The 12,797-nt window shown below is 34.8% G+C and overlaps 1 protein-coding gene across 3 annotated transcripts in view; it reads left to right on the top strand.

Moving 5' to 3' along the window:
• Window positions 1–12,797, top strand: part of USP12 (ubiquitin specific peptidase 12) — a 134,334-nt gene that overhangs the window by 107,958 nt on the left and 13,579 nt on the right. For all 3 annotated transcript variants that reach the window (XM_056794703.1, XM_007495253.3, XM_056794704.1), the window contains 2 exons: window positions 1,443–1,519; window positions 2,251–2,334. In XM_056794703.1, the coding sequence (XP_056650681.1) occupies window positions 1,443–1,519; window positions 2,251–2,334 (161 nt within the window). The remainder of the gene's footprint in view (window positions 1–1,442; window positions 1,520–2,250; window positions 2,335–12,797) is intronic.

The raw sequence follows: 12,797 nt of genomic DNA, 5'->3' as shown, positions 1-12,797 counted from the left end.
CCTTTCAAGTTGTGTTGAGAGGGAGAGACCCCTGACTCTCTCTTGTTGGATTTTGATTCCTGTCATTTTGAAGCACTTTTTAAAGATTAGTTTGGAAGAACAGTCAGAGCTGTTTAGGCTTTTGCTGTTAGTAAGCTGCCATCCTAGTTCTGCCCCCTCACAAACAAGTTGATAAGAAACTGTCAGAGAAATAGAGAAAACAACAGATTTGGAATCAGGACCTAGGTTTGAATCCTGATTTTTTTTCTGATTGATGGCCCATTCACATAATCTCTTCTCTATCATCTCTAAAATGCAAGAGGATTGAACTTAAATGCTCTCTTTAGTTGCTTGCAGCTCAAAAATCCCATGATGTTATTCTATTTTGTGTTATAGTTGTCTTTGTAGATTTATCTCCCTCACTTTACTATAACTCTTTTAGAGGACAATGTCTCATTTATCTTTGTAGCTTCCTTTTCAACCAGTTTGTACTTTAATTGTGTGTGTGTGTGTGTATGTGTGTATGTGTGTGTGTGTGTGTATGTATGTATGTATGTATGTATGTATTTAAACTCATTACCTTCTGTCCTAGTACAGCCAGGCTAGGCAGTTGGGATTAAGTATCCAAGGTCACATTTGAAGCCTGGTCCTTTCAACTCCAGGCCTCACATTCTATCCACTGCAATTTAGTTGCCCCTTTAATTATACATATATATGTTATTTTAAAAAAACCCTTACCTTCTGCATTAGAATCAATATTAAGTGTTTGTTCCAGTCAGATAAATGGTAAGGGCTAGGCTATGGGAAATGACTTGTCCAGGCTCATATAGCTAGGAAGGTTTCTGAGGTCCGATTTAATCCCCAAACCTCCTATCTCTAGGCCTGGCTCTGTCCACTGAGCCACCCAGCTCCTTTAAGTGGTATTTATACTGTGTATGCTAAATAAATGTTCATTGACTTAATTGGAAATAGATTTCCTCAGTTTACCTTCAGCCTGAATTGCTAAAAGTATATATAACTTATTTATTTTTTTGTCAAGCAAAAGTTACATCACATATCCGTATAGATGAGAGTATGGGATGCAGTCGTCATTTGATGCTTTAAAATTATATATTAAGGGTTATGATTTTAAAATTGATATTTTGATTGATAAAATAGATATTGAAGAAAAATATTATGAAGTTTGAATTGCCAAAATTATGAACATTAATAATTAAAACCCACAATAACTATTCTGTCATTAAGAATAATACTTAAGTAAAGTCTTACTACCTACAAATACTGAATGGCAGATGTTTTGTATTTTTATTGAATAATCTAAGTCTTATTAGTTTACTTATAAAACCCTCCAAAACAATTTGTATGTATGTTCTTCTCTTATGCAATATGTTAGTCTTAATACCATGATTTAGAAGGGGAAATATACTAGTTAAGAAATTAACATTCATCTCTTGTTTCTACAGATAAGTAGCAAAGATGAAGATTTTTTAGACCTTTCTGTTGATGTGGAACAAAACACATCAATTACTCACTGCTTAAGGTAGAGTTAAATAACTTTGTTGATTTTGAAATTCAGTGCAAATATTTTAAACTTGAGATATTTTTAAATGGTGCATAATTTTCTCTTAAAATATTTTACTGATCTCTTGTTTTTGTCACATTCCTTTTCAAATACGTCACTATTGTCATGCTGTCTTTCATCATTTTTGATATTTTGCCTAGTATAATACAAAATTTCAGAGCTGATTTATAGTTCTTTTTACTAATATTTGTGAAACAGTGTTCTATGTGTTTTTTAATAATTTGCCACTTATTTTTTAGCACTAATCTATTTTCTTTTCATAGTCATATACATGTGTTAGTTCCTCAGATATCTTGGATATGAGATTTCCTGATCAGAAATTTGTGTTGCAAACTTTTGAAATTATGTTTTTTTTTTGTGATTACCTATTTCTCTGTTTTCAGTTAGTCTATTGATTAGTCATAGTTTAGATTTTATAAATTACCTAAGATTGCCTTAGTTAATTATTTCATCTCATTTTTGTCATTTTGTGTGTGTGTCGTGTGAGTGTATGAGTGAGTGAAGTCATATGCTTACTTTTAGTTTATTCTGGCATATAGTAGAAGATATTGACTTGAACTTAATTTCTGCTTAACTATGTTGCAGTTTTCAGAGTTCTTATCAGATAGGAAGTTCTTTCCCAAGTAGTTTAAATTTGCTATAATTTTCCAATATCCTTGATATAATTTTTCATTTGAATTTTTACACAGGGGTTTTAGCAACACAGAAACTCTATGCAGTGAATACAAATATTACTGCGAAGAATGTCGCAGCAAACAGGAAGCACACAAAAGGTAATTAATGTTTTCTGAATTTTGGTGATTATTAAATATATATAAAGGATTTCTCTATTGCTGTTAAAGAAATCCTACATTCTTGTTTTTTTTGGCATCAGTTAAAGATCAAAATAAAGAAAAAAGTATAGTTGTAATGAGGCTTTGCCAAAAGGACTCTCACAAATATTTGTTTCAGAAAAAATCCCTTCATGGCACCTCACAAACAAAACCTCAAAACACATAGTCTGTGTTTTCAGGCACTCTCTGTTACAAGAGAAGAAAATACAAATTTATTGAGACTGCAAAAAGAAATAGTCTTGTCAGATCATATATCCAAATTTTTGTGCTAGTCAGATAAAAGATTTTTAATTAACAAGGTTTTCTTTCCTCAAATTAATGTGCTTATTATTCTTAGAAGACTTTAATGGTAGTTATCCTTTTTAAAAAATCTTTTATCTGATTTAGTAACAGAACTAAGACAGAAGAGGGGCATGGACTAGGCAGTCAGAGGTTAAGTGATTTGCACAGGATCAGGTTCTAAGGTTAGATTTGAACCAAGGACCTCCTGTTTCCAGACCTGATACTCTATCCACTATACTACTTTGCTGCCCCTATTTCTTTGTTAATGAAGAAAAGTAGTCATGTAATTGATTAAAGCATTTTATCTTATAATAGGAACTTTAATATCCATAAGATTATTAGTATATGTTTGAAAATTGAAGATCTTTGAGTTTAGTGCCAGCAATAGGCTATATCTATTTTCTAAAGGTTAAAGCTAGGTATATGATATTTCTAGGCTGGCCACTTATTGATAAATATTTTGTCTATGACAAACTGTGAAGCAAAAAAAAAACCCACGAAATTTCCATCATTCCTGTGTGGCCCTTCTTCAGTGACAGTAGAAGAAAAATGAGGGTGGAAGGGTACTAAGAAATCACACTTTTAAAAGATCATCTAGAAATATTAACTTGATTTCCTAAAAATTAGATCCAGTAACCGGAAAATGGGCATACTACATGAGAAAATAAATCATAATAATTTTTGTATCCTTGTTCTAAGTGATACCAGAAGTTGATGTAGTTGACTTAATGTAGTTAACCAGTAGTTAAATGAATGCATGGGGTTGAGTAGAAATGTGTTTTATTAAAAGGTAAAATTCTTTCAAGCATGAAATAGTATGATTTGGCAGACTTTATCAACCATTCTGAATGGTTTGGTTAAATTGAATTATTTGTATATTCAAGCAAATTATTTACATAACTAATATGCATTACTTGATTTAGTAGATTGAATATTGGTTGAAATTTTGTAGCAAATAAATTTAGAATCTTCCTTCAATGTTAGCTGTGTGATTCTAGACAAGCCATTTAACCTCTTGGTACTTTAGGCAACTCTGTAGACTTATCTATCATAGACTGGACTAAGTAGGAATCTTCACAACTATTAAAATCTTTATTTTTATAATTGATGGAATGCATTGTTATTATTAAATAGGAATTGAGTTTAATGTAACTTTAATTGAATTTATTCTGTCACTTGGGATTGAATCTAATTGATCATATTAGTTGGGTATAAGTATACCTTTGACATTATTGATTTTTGTTGCGAATAGTAATTGATGTATCTGCTTTTGCCTCTGTAAAACTAATAATTATACTCTGGCAGTTTTTTGAATACATGAAATGTCAAAATGGGAGACTTTCATGGAGCATTATAAAAGACTTAATATTTTTTGATTGGTAATAATACCATTTTGCTTTCTGTTACGTACTTGGTTCTTACCATTTTCTATTGCTTTATTTATCATCTCCATGCAGGTAGTTACCCCAAGCCTTCAACTGTTCTAGTTGCATTCAGGCAATAGATATTCCCAGAAAAGCCAGTAAGGATATAGTACTGAGGGATGAGGGATCATAAGTGGGGAGGAAGATAAATCGGAAGATCCTGTAGCTTGGGAAAAATAGTCATTAAACATTTATTAAATGCTTACTGTATGCTGGGCACTATGCAAAAAGGAAAAAATACAATTCCTGCCCTCAAAGAGCTTAAAATATGATGGGGAAAGACAACACATAAAAGGAAGCTTAAAAAGTAAGGAATGCACATGTGACAATTGTGGCGATGAAATCAGAGATGTCCAGGTGAGAAATGAGATGTCTAAACTGAACTCTCCCTCTTTAAATGGAGATTTTAGAGTTCATGGTGCTACCCTATAATCCAGCGGTTCTCAACCTCTCAATTTGTAGCAATGAGAATACATAATGCATATCAGGTATTTACATTCAGAATCATAACTAGCAAAATTATAGTTTTGAAGTAGCCACCAAAATAATTTTTTGGTTTGGGATCACTGCAACATGAGGAACTGTATTGTGGGATCACGGCATTAGAAAGGTTGAGAACCACTGCTCTAATCAAAGGGGCAGATGATGACAGTGATGAGATAGCATACCAAGGCCAATAAGAATCCTATAGGATGATGAGATTTTTCTAATAAGCTTCTTGGGGCATGTCTCAGAATAGTTCAACCAAGTGAGAAATGAAGAAATTTTCAAAATGTCTCCTATAAGAGAACAACCAATTCTGACAGTACCAAAAATCACACAAATCTATCTCCTGGAAATTATCTGATTACCACAGAATGGCCTATTGTATCCTGCAATTTCTTTACCACTCTGATATCTTGAGAAATGGACATGGTTTGATGTGACCTTGTAACTAAGTATGTGCTATCTTGGAAACCTCAGGGGAGTGGAACAGAAAAAAAAAATTCTCCCTAGACTTCATGATCAGTAATAGTACCTTTGCATTCCATTATATGGAATAAAAGAGGGATCATAGTAACACTGGAAGCTGGAATCCAGTTGCTGTTTGCCCTACCCCTCCATCCCTACCTCCCTGCCTGTCACCCCAAAGCCTGCCCTTGACTATCTTATATTGTAATGTTCATGATAAACATTACAAAAAGACCATGAAAAAAAGATCCATGAAGATAATTGCAGCCTATTTACTAGCATCTATCTCAGAGAACCTGAGAGAAATTTGACAAAGAACTTGAGAAGGCCCTTCAAATTAAATCTATACTATTTTAGTGACAAGTACAAAGATAAGCATAGAGAAGGAGAAAATACTTATAATGAATAGGAAATTCTTTATGATTCAGCTCTATAGACTATATACTTGTTAAAAAGTGAAAACCCAATTTTGTCAAAGAAATGAAAAAAATTAGAAACTGTGGCATGCAATTAAGACATTTCTGCTCTGACTTATTTGAGCAAACTTCTAACAGAAACATGAGAGATTAATAAAAGACCAGATGTTGACACCAATTGTCATAATTTCCTGAGGAATTTTGAACAATGTAAAGCAGTTACCACAAAAAGGACTCTGAATAGCCCTGAAAATCCTTAGCAAGGAAATTTGATCTCCTTAGCCAATTGAAAAGAGATGCATGCCATGCTACCTTAGAATAAATTTGTAAAATGTTGTGTAAGAGCCATTTCTCAACTGATAAATTGTTAAAAATTCTGAATAAGAAGTTCTCAAAAGAAATCCAAGCCAGCTATATTTCTATGAAATAAATTCTCTAAATTTCTAATATTTAGAGAAATAAAAATTGAAGCAACTCTGAAATTCCACCTCATACCCATCACATTAGTGGACTGTGGAAGGAGCTCTGAATTGGTCCAATCACTGTAGTAAATAATTTAAAATCATGACACAGGTCACTTAGAATGTATGTTTTTGACCCATTAGGCATATTTTGGAAAAGGGCCAAGATCTGTATATGTAGCCAAAAATATATATAGCAAGTCTTTTTGCAATGGCAAACAACTAATCTCAAGGAATACTAATTAATAAAGGAATTGTTGTGATTTATGAATATAATGATTGTAAGAATTAAATAATATTTCTACCCAGATATATATTTTATAAAATTTATTGGAAAAGGTAGACAACTTTCTTTAAGTAAACTGACCACGTGGTGCCTAGCCTGCCAGTCTCTTTCATCTCCTCACCTGCTGCCTCTGTTCTCTTCCCGGTTCTCCCCCGATTCTCTCTCGATTCTCTTGATTCTCCCTAAGCCTTGACTTTTATTAACATACAGAACATTGACTAACGCAAAACCTGGTGCAACTGTGGTATGTCAGGAATGTTTGATAGACAGGTAAAGCTCAGGAGGGGGAGGGGATAAACTTCCTTTACACAATTCCTCCTGTGATCCTTTGGGAGACCCGTCTCCCCATGGATTATTTAAGTAACTCTAAATACCTTCTAGCTAAAAGTATATACAATATTGCATTTTTCTAAGAGGGAGTTGCAATAGTCATAGGTGAGAGTAAAATACAAAAAATGATTGATAAACGCACTGACAAAATGCCAATTAAGGGGAATCCCCTTTGGCATACGAGTTTACATTCAGAATAAGTATGTTTAACCCCTTCACTTCAGTTCATTATATCCCAAAATTCAGTCTGGGTCTTTTGATGCAGTGTGTGGCTTCTTCAGGCATCTTTACAGCACCTTCTCCAAAAGGATCCACTTTCTTGATTTTGGGTGTTGTCAAGTTTCTTTTCCTGATATTTCTCCAAAAAATTTTAAACCTTGGATTTTTAGGATAATTACACAATACTCCCCTGAAGAAGGTGTTGACAAACACCAGAATCACACTGGAATACATGACTGAGTTATAAGGATATGAAACAGTTGTCAAAAGAAAAACAAAACAAAACAAAAACAAACCCCTCATCTGAAAATAAGAGTAAAAATTAAATTCTGTTAAAAAAAATAAGTACAGAAATGATAAAAAACAAAAATCTCACGTGTATGAAAATTCTGAGTAAAAAAAAAAAATTACAATAATCTATAACAGGTTCTTGAATCACAGGCAAGGCCCAATTAAAGTGACTTATGTCTCACAAGCCTGTAGGACAATAGCAACAATACAGCACTCATTTGCAGCCAGGACTACAGAAAATTGCCAAAGTATAAGAGAGAAAGGACCAAGTTTCAGCAGCAAATGGGAAAAATCATAATAACCAACCTGAGGCACTTGACTCGTATGGTTCAAGGGAGTCCTGCATCTTAACATATGTCAAGAACCGCAACCTCAATTTGCACACTAGGTTCAACTCCTTTTGTATTGGCTAGAAGTTCAACAGTCCTCCCTGGATTTTTTTTTTTTGTCTATTTTCACCTTGTGCTACTTGGCACTGTATAACGACTCTTTTGTTCCCTTCTCCTGGAATCAGACACAATCATTAAACAAAGTCCCATAACATTTATCAATAAATGGCAGGTTTCCATAGTCAAGTCTTTGAGTATGCATACTGTAAACTTTATCCTTCAAGTAAAAAGACAACATAATACTGATTTCATGTACTTCAAGTATTACCAAGGTTAGGAAAAAAGAAAGAAAAAATCAAATATCCTATTGCAAACATAAAGAGAAAAAATTTTTTTTTAAAAATCATAGTTTCACACTTCACATTCCATGTGACAATGTGTTAGCCAAACAGAGGCACAACACAAGGCTCACTCAAAAATGAAATTTATATCACTCTTAACTTGGCCAGGATCCACAGTGTGAGTGTACATGATTTTTTCACCAGGTAAAAACCTTTTAAAAAAAGTAGTACAACAACTAATACAGATTCTAAAAATTACCAAAGTCCCCAAAATTATAAGAGCCCATTTAAGGACAATAGCAAAAATCCCCACTATCATTAGGATTTATATGACTTGCTGTATGACATTTAAAAAACCTTTGAAATCATGAATATTAGTCATATAGTCTACAGATTTAGCCAATCTTTCAGCTTTGGCAAAGGTATTTTTTTTAACAAAGTCTATCATTACCGTAATTCCAAAATTTTGTGGGAGATAAACCCAGAAAAACCTCTGTAGAGTTGATGAAAATATACAAATATAATAAATCCATTTTGAAGCTACTAGGCTTCACAGAAAAAATCATTCCCACCTCTTGAATGAGATTATAACACGTTACAGGTTAACTAAACCACTTGGGCACCTCCCTCCCTCTTGGTATGAGACTGTCACAGTGTAACAGAACTGTCTCCAATATGTTCCACCCATTTTCACATGGAGCCAAGGACTAAAATAGCAAAAAATCACTTCAGATGTGTCATCCTTTACATTTACAATAAATGTAGAGATGGGAAGTACAACAATGCATTGCACTTTACTTCAACTACAAATGGACCCTTACCTCTTGTTATAAGCAACTCGAGACATGCAGGTAAATGATCAGAGGTAGGGAATCTGCCAGATATCTGAAAATCATTTCTGAAGATTCATTAAAATCAATTTAAATTATTAAACAAGTAAATTCCCCAAACCATTATACAGGTTGAAGCTAATTTGATTGAGTCCATCCATCAGCTCTGTGTGACAATTATCAAAGGCAAAAAAAAGGAACAAAATGCTGTTTATGGCCTTTTACAATGATATTCTTCAGGACAGGCATAGTCATAGGGGAGGTACAAATTAAGACAATGTAACAGAAAATTTCAATTTTGATAACTTATGAAGTGGTTAACACTAAATTACATACATCTTGTATTTAGAATTGTGTTACAGAAACTTCATTCTGGGGAGGGGAACAAACTGCAACAGTTAACATCAATAAGGCCATAAGATCTGAAAAGGCTTAAAAATTCACTTCCAGACTCTTTGAGGTTCCTTCCCCTCCCAAGTACCATCATTCATCACAATTTCTTTGTCCATACCTCTGGAGTCTCCTGTGCTGAAGGGAGTTCCTGTACTGAGTACAGATGTTTGGTTGTGACTTTTGATTTGCTTCATTTGAATAACTATTCCTCCTATTACCATCATTATTCCTGTAACTTCTATTCTTATTTTCCTGATTCCTCTTCTTATAATTCATGATTACATAACAAACTTTTCCACAAAAATAATGTTAGTGCTTCTTTTGTGGATTCTTGTAAGGGAGCTATGATCTCTCCTTGCTTTTTCAACTGCTTCAGTTAATTCTTTTATTTCCTTCCTCAATGTCTTTACTAAAGTAGCATTATTCTCTTTATTCTTCTCACCCCGTTTAGAAATCAATTCCTTCCTTCCTTATTTCCTTCCTTAATGCTTCCACTAAATCAGTATTCTTCATCTCCTTTTCCTTATGTCCCTCAAAAGCATAAACTGCTACTCTTTTAAGTTCTTCCAGGTCCATAGTAGGCCAGTTTGGACAACTAGTCATAAAATAATACTTAACTACCTTAGAACTGTTTTTGACAAATTGTATTCCAATTTGTCCATTCTCTATCCAGATCAAGCTCAATATATCTTCCAGTTTAATCAGTCTATCCATGAATTGGACGGGATTCTCACTGTCTTCTTGCTTAAGATTTTTAAATTTAGTCCATGTACCAGACATTTCTAGCCTGGCATAATTGTAAGTAATTTTGCTCTGAATTTGGGTCCCATTTGGGATCTTCAGTTTGCCAATGAGCTGTTCCCTCTCCTTGGGCTTGATTAACAAGAAAGAATCTTATTCCTTTCCCTTTCTGTTAGCAAGGTCTGGGGTAAATCTTTTACATCAAGCCATGTGGGATTATATGTGCAAAAAATGCTTTCAAACTTATCATCACCACAGGCTCAGCTTTATATGAAGGTGTTTTTTCTTTGAATCTCTCAATGTCCTGTGGAGAAAAAGGAGTATGATGTCTAATGTTTACCAAATCTCCACATCTGTTATATGTAGGGACAACTCTTAGAAAGAAAAGACCTTTATTTGAATCATCTGTGGCAACTGCTGCTTGGCCTGTGTAGAGTTCAATGGACTGGGTTGTAATGAGACTGGTAGGGGAAGGGGGTGGGGTGGTGGAATGGAAGGGAATGGGGAGCTGGTCAGCAAGTGGGGAGGTAGAGCAAAAAGATTGGGAATGGGACTTGGGGTGTGATGGAGAGGAACAGGGGAGAGGTTGGGGGTGAGGTGGAGAGGAAGGGGTGGGATGGGGTACAGGGTGGGGAGGAGTAGGATGGGTGAGGTCTAGAGGAGTCATAGTAAGGTAGGGAGGAAGGAGGAAAAGGATTGAAGTAGGGAATATGAGTGGGGATAAGGGAGATGGGTGGGCACTGGGTAGTTAGGATAGAGAGGTAGATTAGGGGTAAGGGGATGGGAGGAGTAGGGGATGAGTGAGGTCTGAGGGGTTCAAGTCCTGGTTTGGGTCAATATGAGGAGAAACCTCCTCACAGGCCAGGTGAGATGATAGAGCATGTTTCTTGCTAGATTTCACTGAAGGAGTTAAGCTAGAATGGTTTGGTTCCAAAGAAAGAATGGTTTCCTCACTGGAGGGGATGGTCGATTTATCAACATGATATGCCCATAAGTACCAGTGTTTTATAATCTTCTGTATCTTTGTTTTTAATGGCTAACTTCAAATCTTTTAAGATCTTGAAGTCAAAAGAGCCATATTTTGTCCAGGTAAAAGATATGTCCATCCATCCATGCCTTACAAAGCTTTCTAGCTCCTTTGTCATCCAATTCTCCTTAGGCAAATTAGAATCTGCCCAGGAATTAAAAAATTTATGCAGGATTGAATCAGGAGGAGTATATCCTGATGTATTGCAGTATTTCCAATATTGTCTAGTCTGTATGTCCTATTTAACCTAGTTTTAGTATTGATAAATGATCAGCTGAAACAATGAAAAGTTCCTAAAACAAAAAAAAAATGGAGACACAAAATTCTTAAATGTTATTGTGGAAGTCAATAAGAGGAGGTTTAAAACAAAAAAGCTAATGTAAAGATACAGTAATCATTGCAGAAAAATAGTATCAATAATGAATGTGTATTTAGTTAAATAATTATTGTTATTAATAATAACAATATGCATTATAATTTAATGATGATGGGGATAAAATTATGTTTGGACTGAATATTTGAGAGTTGGTCGCCACAGAGAGAAACAGAAAGACAGGAACAGAGAGAGAGAGTTTGAGTGTTTAGGGGGATGTGTGGCTTTTTAAGCCCAATGGTGGCTTAAACTTGGCTTTGGACTGCCTAGTGAAGTCAGTTTTTGATTCGGCACTTGCTAGCACACGTGGGTGTCTACATTCCTAGTGTCTAAAATTCTAAAGAATAAGTAGGGTGGAGTTAATCTCAATTTCACAATGAAATATCATTGTGCCATAAAAATAATAAATGAGACTTTGAAAAAATGAAGAATAATACCCACCTTTTGTCAGATGCTAGTCAAATGCAGAAGATGACACAATACTAAGCCTCAGTTTACAGAGACAAAAACCAGTACTTTCTCCTTAGGAGCTCAGAATCTAATGAATGGGACAGCAATCAAACTGATATATAACTATTAAAGGAGGGTAGACATAGAATTAAGAGAGATTAGGGAAAACTTTTTGTAAGAGGTGAGATTTTAGTTGGAACTGGAAGGAAGCCAGAGAGGTTAGTAGACAGAGCATTCCAAGCATGGGATACTGCCAGAGAAAATCCCCAGAGCTGAGAAATGGAATGTCTTATTTATAGAATAACCGGGAGGCCAATATTATTAGATTGGGTGGGGAGGGGGCAGAGGAGGATGGGAGTGGCATTAAGATGTCAGAAGGGTAGGAAATAGGTGGGTTGAGAGCTATACCTAGAGATGGAAGAGGTACTGGTTTCAAATTTCTTCAGGTATTTCCCAGTTTGGGGATCCTGGACAAGTCATTTAACTTCCATTGCCTAGCCCTTACTATTATTCTGCCTTAAGACAAAGAATAAGGTTTATTTTTTTTTAAATGCTAGAAGACTGGAAAAAGTATGAAGTGCCTGGTTCTGTAGGACTTCACTTTTATTATTTTTTATTCTAATAACAAATTTCCTCATAAATTTTCCAAAGTTATATGATCCAAATTATCTCCCTGTTCTTCCCAACCCCCTCCAGGAGCTGGCAAGCAATTCAGTCTGGGTTGTACATGTATTATCACACAAAACACATTTCCATATTACTGAAGGGCTTTAAATGTCAAGTAAAATTTCTTTTATTTGATTCCAGAGGAGTTTGGGAGTCACTGAAGTATACTGAGTTGGGGGAGTGGTATTGATATGTTTAGACTTACACTTCAGAAAAATCATTTTGGAGAATGAATAAAGGACAGACTAGAGTGGAGAGAGATTTGTGACTAGCTGACCAATCTTCAGTCTATTTTAATAGTCTAGGTATGAGGTTGGTAAGGGTCTGTGGTAATGGCAGTATCAGAGGAGAGAAGGAAGAATAATTTGAGAGATGTTGCAAAAGTGAAATTGATAGGTCATGGTACCAGATTGGATGTCCTATAGACATCTTGAACTAAAATGCTCGAGACTGTAAGGGGTAAAAATTATGGTGGTTGAACTGAATATTTGAGAGTTTGGTTGCCAAGAATTTAATTACTAAATTCCGATGAATTACTCAAGTCAGAATGGCTTTTATGGTAGTTTATTTACAAATAGAAGAAAGTAAGGGGA

This window comes from Monodelphis domestica, chromosome 4 (genome assembly GCF_027887165.1).
Source record: "Monodelphis domestica isolate mMonDom1 chromosome 4, mMonDom1.pri, whole genome shotgun sequence".
NCBI lineage: Eukaryota > Metazoa > Chordata > Mammalia > Didelphimorphia > Didelphidae > Monodelphis > Monodelphis domestica.
This window is presented reverse-complemented; position numbering and strand designations above follow the sequence as displayed.